At 44.7% G+C, this 13,836-nt stretch overlaps 1 protein-coding gene across 11 annotated transcripts in view; it reads right to left on the bottom strand.

The window, feature by feature from the left end:
• LOC121576350 (C2 domain-containing protein 5-like) overlaps positions 1-13,836 on the bottom strand; it is a 79,634-nt gene that overhangs the window by 33,390 nt on the left and 32,408 nt on the right. For 9 of the 11 annotated variants that reach the window (XM_045213606.1, XM_045213609.1, XM_045213610.1 and 6 more), the window contains exons 7-8: positions 10,944-11,193; positions 308-468 (exon numbers count right to left, since the gene is read on the bottom strand). In XM_045213606.1, the coding sequence (XP_045069541.1) occupies positions 308-468; positions 10,944-11,193 (411 nt within the window). Of the gene's footprint in view, positions 1-307; positions 469-5,800; positions 5,923-10,943; positions 11,194-13,836 lie in introns of all 11 variants that reach the window. The other 2 variants (XM_045213608.1, XM_045213614.1) reach the window with 1 other exon arrangement.

The raw sequence follows: 13,836 nt of genomic DNA, 5'->3' as shown, positions 1-13,836 counted from the left end.
ATAAAACTCCTTTAGGAAGAAGGGAGTAGGGGAAGAGAGGAAGTAAGGGGGATCCTAGGGTGTTTTTCCACCAGTAGGGGGAGCCATGTCCTGTCCTACGGGATGTGCGGGTTATTATGTGATGAAAACCAGAACTCTACGGTCCACAGCTGTTGTTAGCGTGTTTCTAACAAAATGACTTGAAAAAAAAAAGAATAAAACAATGAACTCGGATGGCAAAATCAAACAACACAGTGAGTTTCTGAGTGGGGGTGAGGAAAGGTGCAGAGAGGGGAGGAGAGGGTGAGGAAGGGTGGTGAGGTCTTACCCATCTTGGGTGTCAGACTGAGGTCTGTGTCTGAGGAGGAGGACTGGCGACTGCATGGCTTGGATGGAGAGAAGGGAGGAGGAGAGGAGGAGGAAGGGAGGGTTCTGAGAGGCGTGGGTGGGACGGAGAGGGGGGGGGGGGGGTCCTCACTGAACACGGGCCTGCCAGGAGAACACACATACACACACATCAGTCAGTGTGTGTGTTTGTGTTTGTGTTTGTGGAAAGATGCTTTGCTGATAGGTGTATGTGAAGTGTGTGGAGTACAAATGACTTGGCCGCAGAACAGAAAGCCAAGCACATGAAGCGTAAGCACAGTGTTTCCCTTATATTAATTTAGCAACAGCGGGTCGCCGCTGCTAAAGTATTGCCGCCACTCCCCCAAAAAATAAAACTGATTTTAATTAAAAGATATATATACAGTGGGGAGAACAAGTATTTGATACACTGCCGATATTGCAGGTTTTCCTACTTACAAAGCATGTAGAGGTCTGTAATCCAGAAAATCACATTGTATGATTTTAAAGTAATTAATTTGCATTTTATTGCATGACATAAGTATTTGATACATCAGAAAAGCAGAACTTTATATTTGGTACAGAAACCTTTGTTTGCAATTACAGAGATCATACGTTTCCTGTAGGTCTTGACCAGGTTTGCACACACTGCAGCAGGGATTTTGGCCCACTCCTCCATACAGACCTTCTCCAGATCCTTCAGGTTTCGGGGCTGTCGCTGGGCAATACGGACTTTCAGCTCCCTCCAAAGATTTTCTATTGGATTCAGGTCTGGAGACTGGCTAGGCCACTCCAGGACCTTGAGATGCTTCTTACGGAGCCACTCCTTAGTTGCCCTGGCTGTGTGTTTCGGGTCGTTGTCATGCTAGAAGACCCAGCCACGACCCATCTTCAAATGCTCTTACTGAGGGAAGGTGGTTGTTGGCCAAGATCTCGCGATACATGGCCCCATCCATCCTCCCCTCAATACGGTGCAGTCGTCCTGTCCCCTTTGCAGAAAAGCATCCCCAAAGAATGATGTTTCCACCTCCATGTTTCACGGTTGGGATGGTGTTCTTGGGGTTGTACTCATCCTTCTTCCTCCTCCAAACACGGCGAGTGGCATTTAGACCAAAAAGCTCTATTGTCGTCTCATCAGACCACATGACCTTCTCCCATTCCTCCTCTGGATCATCCAGATGGTCATTGGCAAACTTCAGACGGGCCTGGACATGCGCTGGCTTGAGCAGGGGGACCTTGCGTGCGCTGCAGGATTTTAATCCATGATGGCGTAGTGTGTTACTAATGGTTTTCTTTGAGACTGTGGTCCCAGCTCTCTTCAGGTCATTGACCAGGTCCTGCCGTGTAGTTCTGGGCTGATCCCTCACCTTCCTCATGATCATTGATGCCCCACGAGATGAGATCTTGCATGGAGCCCCAGACTGAGGGTGATTGACCGTCATCTTGAACGTCCTCCATTTTATAATAATTGCGCCAACAGTTGTTGCCTTCTCACCAAGCTGCTTGCCTATTGTCCTGTAGCCCATCCCAGCCTTGTGCAGGTCTACAATTTTATCCCTGATGTCCTTACACAGCTCTCTGGTCTTGGCCATTGTGGAGAGGTTGGAGTCTGTTTGATTGAGTGTATGGACAGGTGTCTTTTATACAGGTAACGAGTTCAAACAGGTGCAGTTAATACAGGTAATGAGTGGAGAACAGGAGGGCTTCTTAAAGAAAAACTAACAGGTCTGTGAGAGCCGGAATTCTTACTGGTTGGTAGGTGATCAAATACTTATGTCATGCAATAAAATGCAAATTAATTACTTAAAAATCATACAATATGATTTTCTGGATTTTAGTTTTAGATTCGTTTCTCACAGTTGAAGTGTACCTATGATAAAAATTACAGACCTCTAAATGCTTTGTAAGTAGGAAAACCTGCAAAATCGGCAGTGTATCAAATACTTGTTCTCCCCACTGTATATATTTTACATTTACATTTTAGTCATTTAGCAGACGCTCTTATCCAGAGCGACTTACAGGAGCAATTAGGGTTAAGTGCCTTGCTCAAGGGCACATCGACAGATATTTCACCTAGTCGGCTCGGGGATTAGAACCAGCGACCTTTCGGTTACTGGCACAACGCTCTTAACCACTAAGCTACCTGCCGCCACACATATGTTTTTTTTATGTAATATTTTAAATACATAAAATATATACACTACCGGTCAAAAGATTTAGAATACCTACTCATTTAAGGGTTTTTCTTTATTTTTACTACACTGCTCAAAAAAATAAAGGAAACACTAAAATAACACATCCTAGATCTGAATGAATGAAATAATCTTATTAAATACTTTTTTCTTTACATACAACAAATCACACAAAAATGTATCAATGGAAATCAAATGTATCAACCCCATGGAGGTCTGGATTTGGAGTCACCCTCAAAATTAAAGTGGAAAACCACACTACAGGCTGATCCAACTTTGATGTAATGTCCTTAAAACAAGTCAAAATGAGGCTCAGTAGTGTGTGTGGCCTCCACGTGCCTGTATGACCTCCCTTTGGTGGATGGAGCGAGACATGATGTCCCAGATGTGCTCAATTGGATTCAGGTCTGGGGAACGGGCGGGCCAGTCCATAGCATCAATGCCTTCCTCTTGCAGGAACTGCTGACACACTCCAGCCACATGAGGTCTAGCATTGTCTTGCATTAGGAGGAACCCAGGGCCAACCGCACCAGCATATGGTCTCACAAGGGGTCTGAGGATCTCATCTCGGTACCTAATGGGAGTCAGGCTACCTCTGGCGAGCACATGGAGGGCTGTGCGGCCCCCCAAAGAAATGCCACCCCACACCATGACTGACCCACTGCCAAACCGGTCATGCTGGAGGATGTTGCAGGCAGCAGAACGTTCTCCACGGCGTCTCCAGACTCTGTCACGTCTGTCACGTGCTCAGTGTGAACCTGCTTTCATCTGTGAAGAGCACAGGGCACCAGTGGCGAATTTGCCAATCTTGGTGTTCTCTGGCAAATGCCAAACGTCCTGCACGGTGTTAGGCTGTAAGCACAACCCCCACCTGTGGACGTCGGGCCCTCATACCACCCTCATGGAGTCTGTTTCTGACCGTTTGAGCAGACACATGCACATTTGTGGCCTGCTGGAGGTCATTTTGCAGGGCTCTGGCAGTGCTCCTCCTGCTCCTCCTTGCACAAAGGCGGAGGTAGCAGTCCTGCTGCTGGGTTGTTGCCCTCCTACGGCCTCCTCCACGTCTCCTGATGTACTGGCCTGTCTCCTGGTAGCGCCTCCATGCTCTGGACACTACGCTGACAGACACAGCAAACCTTCTTGCCACAGCTCGCATTGATGTGCCATCCTGGATGAGCTGCACTACCTGAGCCACTTGTGTGGGTTGTAGACTCCGTCTCATGCTACCACTAGAGTGAAAGCACCACCAGCATTCAAAAGTGACCAAAACATCAGCCAGGAAGCATAGGAACTGAGAAATGGTCTGTGGTCACCACCTGCAAAACCAGTCCTTTATTGGGGGTGTCTTGCTAATTGCCTATAATTTCCACCTGTTGTCTATTCCATTTGCACAACAGCATGTGAAATTTGTCAATCAGTGTTGCTTCCTAAGTGGACAGTTTGATTTCACAGAAGTGTGATCGACTTGGAGTTACATAGTGTTGTTTAAGTGTTCCCTTTATTTTTTTGAGCAGTGTATTTTCTACATCGTAGAATAAGACATCAAAACTATGAAATAACACATATGGAATCACGTAGTAACAAAAAAGGCATTAAACAAATCATAATCCATTTTATATTTTTCAAATTGCCACCCTTTTGCCTTGATAACAGTTTTGCACACTCTTGGTATTCTCGCAACCAGCTTCATGAGGTAGTCACCTGGAATACATTCCAATTAACAGGTGTGGCCTTGTCAAAAGTTAATTTGTGGAATTTCTTACCTTAATACGGTTGGACGTACTGACAAATTCTCTAAAACAAACATTAAATTATCTGGCAACAGCTCTGATGGACATTCCTGCAGTGAGCATGCCATTACACGCTCCCTCAAAACTTGAGACATCTGTGGCATTGTGTTGTGTGACAAAACTGCACATTTTAGAGTGGCCTTGTATTGTCACCAGCACAAGGTTCACCTGTGTAATGAGCATGCTGTTTAATCAGCTTCTTGATATGCCACACCTGTCAGATGGACGGATTATCTTGGCAAAGGAGAATTGCTCATTAACAGGGATGTAAACAAATTTGTGCACAAAATGAGAGAAAAACTTTTTGTGCGTATGGTACATTTCTGCTATCATTTATTTCAGCCCATGAAACATGGGACCAACACTTTACATGTTGCGTTTATATTTTTGTTCAGTTTATCTTTGAGAACTAACAATCACCTAAATAAAAATTCCAAAAATGTCATGGCATGGCATGGCCCCCATTGATTTAGTTATAATGTTTAAGTCACTCAGATAGCATAAGAACACGGCATAAGCCATGGCAAAATGTGTACAATTGCAGGAAATTTGCTTTAAAACAGATTTTTTTTCAAACAGCCCAATGACAAATTGTAGAATTGCAGGAAACGAACTAAAAAAAAGTAATAATAATATTTAAATGCTTTAAAACAGCGACAGTTGTTCTCTGCGGCCAAGAGGAGGGCCTCTAAAATCTTTGGTCGGAGACTGCACCACTGGCCACGCCCACTACCCCGCCTTCGCCACGCCCACCACTTAAGCACCATTTTGATCCAGAAAAAACCTTGCCACTGCTGCTGAAAAAAATCCTAGGGGAAACACTGGTAAACAGAAACACACAAACACAGCTACTGTATATCCAACTGAGGAAGAAAGCATGGAAACAACACAAAATGGGCCATACCAACACAACACCAAAGGAATGAGCAGTTTCTTGAAATGTAATTTCAATTAACTTCCAGAATAGACTGAACTGAAATGGAATTGAGCCCAACAGGCTCCTGAGTGACTGCCCCTTTGAGACAAACAACGTTGATTATACTAAACTGGACTAAGATGGGTGCTGAGGAAAGGTGGAAGGGATGGATCTGCCTGGCTGGGTATCATATGTCCAACAGTGGGCATGGCTCTGCTGAGGGGGCTCTATGATTGGCTGAGGGGTACACAGGAAGAGGAAGTGTTTGGGGCTGCGGATGTCACCATCTTCTCATCTAATTGCAAGGAAGAAGGGGCTCTCCGGGCGACTTTTTTTTTTAGGGAGAGGGTAGTAATTCTCTCTCGATTCTCTGTCCCATGCTCTTTTTCTCTGGCTTTCCCTTTCCACCCCCCCTTTACCTCGGTCTCCTTATCCCTCTTTAATAATCCCTCCCTCCCTCTCTATGTACCAGTGAAGGCCCATGTAGGAACACAGAAGTTCTGGGACAATATTTATCTTCCTGCCTCCCCTTCTCTCCCTCCCTCCTTCACTCTCTCCCTCTTTTTTTCTGTCCGTACCAGTGAAGACCAGAGTAGGGACAGAGACAGAGAAGTTCTGGGAGTGGGACAGTCTCTGAGAGCTGCAGGTTGAGTGGACAGGGCTGTTGTGGGTGGAGCGACATCCGTGGGCCAGGGGAGACCTGAACCATTCACCACGCAGAGACAGAGAGTAGACGAATCCAAACGCACACAGCAAGAGAAGAGCCAATCCGTGTGCAGCAAAGGCAGAGAAGAAGAGAAACACAACACACCACAACATTGCAGCAAAGAAAAATAGAGCACAACAAAAAACAAGACAAAATACAGTGGGGAAAAACGTATTTAGTCAGCCACCAATTGTGCAAGTTCTCCCACTTAAAAAGATGAGTGAGGCCTGTAATTTTCATCATAGGTACACGTCAACTATGACAGACAAATTGAGAATTTTTCTCTCCAGAAAATCACATTGTAGGATTTTTAATGAATTTATTTGCAAATTATGTTGGAAAATAAGTATTTGGTCACCTACAAACAAGCAAGATTTCTGGCTCTCACAGACCTGTAACTTCTTCTTTAAGAGGCTCCTCTGTCCTCCACTCGTTACCTGTATTAATGGCACCTGTTTGAACTTGTTATCAGTATAAAAGACACCTGTCCACAACCTCAAACAGTCACACTCCAAACTCCACTATGGCCAAGACCAAAGAGCTGTCAAAGGACACCAGAAACAAAGTTGTAGACCTGCACCAGGCTGGGAAGACTGAATCTGCAATAGGTAAGCAGCTTGGTTTGAAGAAATCAACTGTGGGAGCAATTATTAGGAAATGGAAGACATACAAGACCACTGATAATCTCCCTCGATCTGGGGCTCCACGCAAGATCTCACCCCTGTGGGGTCAAAATGATCACAAGAACGGTGAGAAAAAATCCCAGAACCACACGGGGGGACCTAGTGAATGACCTGCAGAGAGCTGGGACCAAAGTAACAAAGCCTACCATCAGTAACACACTACGCTGCCAGGGACTCAAATCCTGCAGTGCAAGATGTGTCCCCCTGCTTAAGCCAGTATATGTCCAGGCCCGTCTGAAGTTTGCTAGAGTGCATTTGGATGATCCAGAAGAGGATTGGGAGAATGTCATATGGTCAGATGAAACCAAAATAGAACTTTTTGGTAAAAACTCAACTCGTCGTGTTTGGAGGACAAAGAATGCTGAGTTGCATCCAAAGAACACCATACCTACTGTGAAGCATGGGGGTGGAAACATCATGCTTTGGGGCTGTTTTTCTGCAAAGGGACCAGGACGACTGATCCGTGTAAAGGAAAGAATGAATGGGGCCATGTATCGTGAGCTTTTTAGTGAAAACCTCCTTCCATCAGCAAGGGCATTGAAGATGAAACGTGGCTGGGTCTTTCAGCATGACAATGATCCCAAACACACCGCCCGGGCAACGAAGGAGTGGCTTCGTAAGAAGCATTTCAAGGTCCTGGAGTGGCCTAGCCAGTCTCCAGATCTCAACCCCATAGAAAATCTTTGGAGGGAGTTGAAAGTCTGTGTTGCCCAGCGACAGCCCCAAAACATCACTGCTCTAGAGGAGATCTGCATGGAGGAATGGGCCAAAATACCAGCAACAGTGTGTGAAAACCTTGTGAAGACTTACAGAAAACGTTTGACCTGTGTCATTGCCAACAAAGGGTATATAACAAAGTATTGAGAAACTTTTGTTATTGACCAAATACTTATTTTACACCATAATTTGCAAATAAATTCATAAAAAATTCTACAATGTTATTTTCTGGAATTTTTTTTCCTCATTTTGTCTGTCATAGTTCACATGTACCTATGATGAAAATTACAGGCCTCTCTCATCTTTTTAAGTGGGAGAACTTGCACAATTGGTGGCTGACTAAAAACTTTTTTTCCCCACTGTAAGTGGTTCTCTACCCCCTCCTTTTGCATTTTAACATCCACCTACAGTGAGGGAAAAAAGTATTTGATCCCCTGCTGATTTTGTACGTTTGCCCACTGACAAAGAAATTATCAGTCTATAATTTTAATGGTAGGTTTATTTGAACAGTGAGAGACAGAATAACAACAAAAAAATCCAGAAAAACGCATGTCATAAATGTTATAAATTGATTTGCATTTTAATGAGGGAAATAAGTATTTGACCACCTCTCAATCAGAAAGAATTCTGGCTCCCAGGTGTCTTTTATACAAGTAACGAGCTGAGATTAGGAGCACACTCTTAAAGGGAGTGCTCCTAATCTCATCTTGTTACCTGTATAAAAGACACCTGTCCACAGAAGCAATCAATCAATCAGATTCCAAACTCTCCAACATGGCCAAGACCAAAGAGCTCTCCAAGGATGTCAGGGACAAGATTGTAGACCTACACAAGGCTGGAATGGGCTACAAGACCATCGCCAAGCAGCTTGGTGAGAAGGTGACAACAGTTGGTGCGATTATTTGCAAATGAAAGAAACACAAAAGAACTGTCAATCTCCCTCGGCCTGGGGCTCCACGCAAGTTCTCACCTCGTGGAGTTGCAATGATCATGAGAACGGTGAGGAATCAGCCCAGAACTACATGGGAGGATCTTGTCAATGATATCAAGGCAGCTGGGACCATAGTCACCAAGAAAACAATTGGTAACACACTACGCCGTGAAGGACTGAAATCCTGCAGCGCCCGCAAGGTCCCCCTGCTCAAGAAAGCACATATACAGGGCCGTCTGAAGTTTGCCAATGAACATCTGAATGATTCAGAGGAGAACTGGGTGAAAGTGTTGTGGTCAGATGAGACCAAAATCGAGCTCTTTGGCATCAACTCAACTCGCCGTGTTTGGAGGAGGAGGAATGCTGCCTATGACCCCAAGAACACCATCCCCACCGTCAAACATGGAGGTGGAAACATTATGCTTTTGGGGTGTTTTTCTGCTAAGGGGACAGGACAACTTCACCGCAATAAAAGGGACGATGGACGGGGCCATGTACCGTCAAATCTTGGATGAGAACCTCCTTCCCTCAGCCAGGGCATTGAAAATGGGTCGTGGATGGGTATTCCAGCATGACAATGACCCAAAACACACGGCCAAGGCAACAAAGGAGTGGCTCAAGAAGGAGCACATTAAGGTCCTGGAGGGGCCTAGCCAGTCTCCAGACCTTAATCCCATAGAAAATCTGTGGAGGGAGCTTTAGGTTTGAGTTGCCAAACGTCAGCCTCGAAACCTTAATGACTTGGAGAAGATCTACAAAGAGGAGTGGGACAAAATCCCTCCTGAGATGTGCGCAAACCTGGTGGCCAACTACAAGAAACGTCTGACCTCTGTGATTGCCAACAAGGGTTTTGCCACCAAGTACTAAGTCATGTTTTGCAGAGGGGTCAAATACTTATTTCCCTCATTAAAATGCAAATCAATTTAAAACATTTTTGACATGCGTTTTTCTGGATTTATTTGTTGTTATTCTGTCTCTCACTGTTCAAATAAACCTACCATTAAAATTATAGACTGATCATGTCTTTGTCAGTGGGCAAACGTACAAAATTAGCAGGGGATCAAATACTTTTTTCCCCTCACTGTACATGCTGTAGCTAAAGAAAACACTTGCATCGGGCACCCACCCTACCTCCTTTCATCCCTCCCCTCCATCCATCCCTCCCCTTTTCCATTTCTCTCCGACCGTGCACGAGCAGTTACAAGCTCATGCACAGCTCTCAGACATACAATGCATCTAGAACTCACTAGCAGCAGTAGGTACGCTATTGATAGTGGAGTACTAGTCAAAAAAGCTTAACCACAGGAGCACACAGTACATTGATTAGCCTGGATAACTATCAGACAGACAGACAGAGAGACAGGGGGAGGCTGTACAGGGAAGGGGGCTGTGTGTGTACGTGTGTATGTCCCAGATATGGAATGTACTGTAGCCATGTCACATGATTATAATACAAAAACACACTAGGGCTGGACGATACAGGCAACATATCATATCATAATATTTTTCACTTTTTTTACGGTATGACAGTTTTGGAATATTAAAATATCTTAATATGTTTTATGAGTGGTTCACGACCCTAGGGTGGCAACACAAATTAAGTGATTTCAAATGGGGCTTTCTCCATTCTGTTTTATTCTGTTAAATCCAACTTGAAACAAAAATCATTTTCAGCATTTTCATCAATTTCAGCATTTCCTGTCCTTTTGTTATCATTTCCACACTGTGCCACGCAAGGCAGGATGACACAGGCAAAGAATCTTGGCCTAGTTAATTGGTGAACTGTTGGAGTCATGGAAATATAATGATTATTCTAATTATATAGTTGGAATATAGTGGGCAGCACAATGAATACATAGTTGTTTGACATGACAACGAATTAATAAGCCAGGGAATAATTATTGACAGGGTAGGATCCAAGTGTTGGTCAGTGTTTCCAGGTGATCATAATTAGATGTTACATTACATGTTCTTACCTCACGTAGCTAGCTATTCATGCTTCGCCTATTCCTCTCTGATTTAGAATACACCGTTTCACAAACAACATGCGTATCTAGGCCTACACCAGCACTGGTACCAGGCTATATTACGTTTGCTCTGACTGAGTACATTTAGCCAGCTAGCTAGCGATTAGCATTAGCGGCTAACTTTCTAAGAAATTACAAACTAGCAGACAGTTTGCAGACAGTAAGATACACAAACTAATAGTGTACTTTTAGAACACTTGTGGAAAGTAGCATGTCACCAACATGTTGTTGTATTTATCTGACTCAGTGGTCGAGCAACTGCTCTTTCCTTGTGTGACAGGGGTCAGGGCTTGGTGTGGAAAGCGGCATGCAGCTACACAATAGGAGAAAGACGACTCAAGTAGAAAACGGAGTAAACTATAAAAACTGACATTACACGCCCCAGATTTGCATATCACATTTAACAAACCAAGCATTGAAATACTGTTATAGAAGATAAAGAAAAAATCCAAACCAGTCCGTGCATCAATACCGGTATATAGTAAAATACGGTATACCGCCCAGCCCTAACAAACACCACATGTTGAGAACCTCAAAAATACTGAAACACACACGAGTCAGTACAATGGCAGGACATGGACACATACACTCTTTCCCTCTCTCGCATGCACACGCGCACACACAGGCTCCATGCTCATACAGTCATTCAATACTCACTCTTTGCTGTCCTTGGAGGGGGAGTTGCAGGCATTGGATGTGGGGGCAGTGTTGGGGAGTGTATGTGTGTTGGTATGTGTGGTGGTGTTTGGAGCAGTCCCAGGGCTGAGTTTGTCCAGAGTGCAGGCGGTGCCGATGGCTCGGACCACCAGACCTGACTCTCCCTCCAGATCAAAGCACTGCAGGTACCCCACCACCGCATTACCACCCATCTCCAACACCTTCAGACCTATCTTCCTCTGCAGCTCACCTACACACACACACATACACACAGAGAGGGAGAGACGGTTTAATTTAATGGAGTGGCTGCAGTTCCGGATTTTCTGGAAACCCGATTTGCCGTGGCTTAAGGATACAGAGATTTCTGTTCATGTGCGGGATTTGTTTTTACATAGCTGCTGCCCACTCCGCTGCAACTGTAGCTGCTGCTCACTGCTCCGCTGCTGCTTCCCTATCCTATATCGGCGATGAACGCCTTTGTCTGGTGTCGTCTACAAATGTAAAAATTCCATGCCTCAGTAGGCTATTAAGCATAAGCGCGATTCCATGTTCCTTTTTCAGGAGGGGACTTAGGCTACATAGAGCTATTTATATGTTGTACACGAAAGATATGAACATGTTCGTACAAACTTGCAGAGTTTTTTGTTTCATCGCAAAACTCAAGTGGGGCATTACATGCAGCTATCTAGGCAGCATATCAAACACAACGTTTTTTAATCATGATTGCAAACATTGGCTAAGCAGGATGCAGACAAAGTAGTAGTGTTCTTTTTCAGCAAGTCTGGCTAATGGCTACAATACGGCAGCAACTACAAACATTAGCCTACATCATCACACAAAACGCAGATTGTTTTTGCTCCAATGCAATGTGTAGGGACTGTGTCCTGCATGTGCAACTGCAATATCCGTTACAACAGTCTGAAGGTTGTAGCCTTCATAACAATGGCAGGCTCCCGAGTGGCGCCGCGGTCTAAGGCACTGCATCTCAGTGGTTGAGGCGTCACTACAGACCCCCTGGTTCGATTCCAGGCTGTATCACAACCGGCCGTGATTGGCAGTCCCATAGGGCGGCACACAATTGGCCCAGCGTCGTCCGGGTTTGGCCGGTGTAAGCCGTCATTGTAAATAAGAATTTGTTCTTAACTGACTTGCCTAGTTAAATAAAGGTAAAATAAATAAATATAATTACGGCCTTGAATGTTCATTCAAATCGCCTCTGGGTGTTTATTTCAGCTGTTCAGAAATATGAGGCAGAGACATCAGCTACATCATCATGTTTCAGAAGAGGGTGAGTAAAGAGAGAAACGTTAAGGGAGGTGGAGTGTGAGCAGCAGCTATGTAGAAAAAATTTGTGTAAAACACCACACGCACAGAAGGTGATCTGGAGCCGTAGCTTTGAGAAAGAGGTTTCCAGAGGGGCAGGGCGGGGGAGAAAACTCAGTGTTCGCAGCCATGGCCTTAATTTAACCAGGGGTCAAAGGCCAGTGATGTTTTTACTTTAGTGTCTGATTTAGACCTGGAAAGACTAAGTTATATTTCAACCAAGTTATGTGTGGACTTCCTAGCTAATCATTACCAGGGAAAAACTAAAACCCACAGACACTACTGTCCTCAAGGACTGGAGTTTGACACGTGGTTTACCTTCAGATTATCCTACAGTATGTGTATGTTTAGATAACCCTGGGTGTTGATGTATATACCAGACATAAGGGAGATGAGTCTCTGGCAGGCCTTGTTAGAAGCCCTGAGGGTTCTGATGTTATATACTGTAATACTATAGAATAGTTATATAGTGTAATATATACAGTAGTCATTGAGTGCTAAGAATAGGTTTAAAGTATTAATGTCACGTGCACAAGTACAGTGAAATGCCTTTCTTGCAAGCTCTAAACCTAATATGCAGTAACCAATATCAATTTAGTACTAAAAATAACAAGGTAGAACGAAAACACACAATAAATAAAAATAAGAACACGAAAAGTAAGTAAGGTATATATAGGGTCAGTTCCAATACCATATTTACAATGTGCAGGGGATACTGTAGTGATAAGAGGTAGATATGTATAGGGGTAAGGTGACTAAGCATCAGGACATTTGATAAACAGAGTAGCAGCAGCGTATATGATGATTGTACGTGAGTGTGTGTGTGTTTGTAGAGTCAGTATAAATGTGTATGCATGTTATGTGTGAGCATATGGAGTGTGTGTTTGTGCGCGCGTGAGTGTGTAGAGTCCTGTGAGTGTGCATAGAGACACTAACACACAAGGGTCAACTCCAATAATCTGTGTAGCCAGTCTTATGGCTTGGGGATAGAAGCTGTTCAAGAGCCTGTTGGGTGTCAGACTTGATCCACCGGTACCGCTTGCCTTGCGGAAGCAGAGTAACAGTCTATGACTTGGGTGGTGGAGTCTGTTGCGATTTTCCAGGCCTTCCTTTCACACCGCTTGATATAGAGGTCCTGGAAGGCAGGGAACTCGGCCCCAGTGATGTACAGGGCTGTCCGCAACACCCTCTGTAGAGCCATGAGATCGAGGGTGGTGCTGTTGCTACAACAAGTAGTGATCCAGCCAGTAAAGATGCTCTCAAACGGTGCAGCAGTATAACTTTGAGGATATGAGGGCCCATTCCAAACCTTTTCAACCTCCTGAGGGGGAAGAGGCGCTGTCGCCCCTTCCTCACGACTGTGCCAGTGTGTGTGGACCATTTTAAGTCCTTAGTGATTTGGACACCGAGGAACTTGAAGCTCTTGACCCGCTCCACTGCAGCCCCGTCAATATGGATGGGGCGTGCTCGTTCACCCCCCCCCCGTTTCCTGTAGTCCACGTTCAGCTCCTTGCACTTACTGACGTTGAGGTTGTTGTCCCGGCACCACACTGCCAGGTCACTGACCTCC

The sequence above is a fragment of the Coregonus clupeaformis genome, unplaced genomic scaffold (genome assembly GCF_020615455.1).
Source record: "Coregonus clupeaformis isolate EN_2021a unplaced genomic scaffold, ASM2061545v1 scaf0128, whole genome shotgun sequence".
In the NCBI taxonomy this organism is placed as follows: domain Eukaryota; kingdom Metazoa; phylum Chordata; class Actinopteri; order Salmoniformes; family Salmonidae; genus Coregonus; species Coregonus clupeaformis.
Note: the sequence above shows the minus strand (reverse complement) of the source record. Positions and strands in the feature narration are given on the sequence as shown.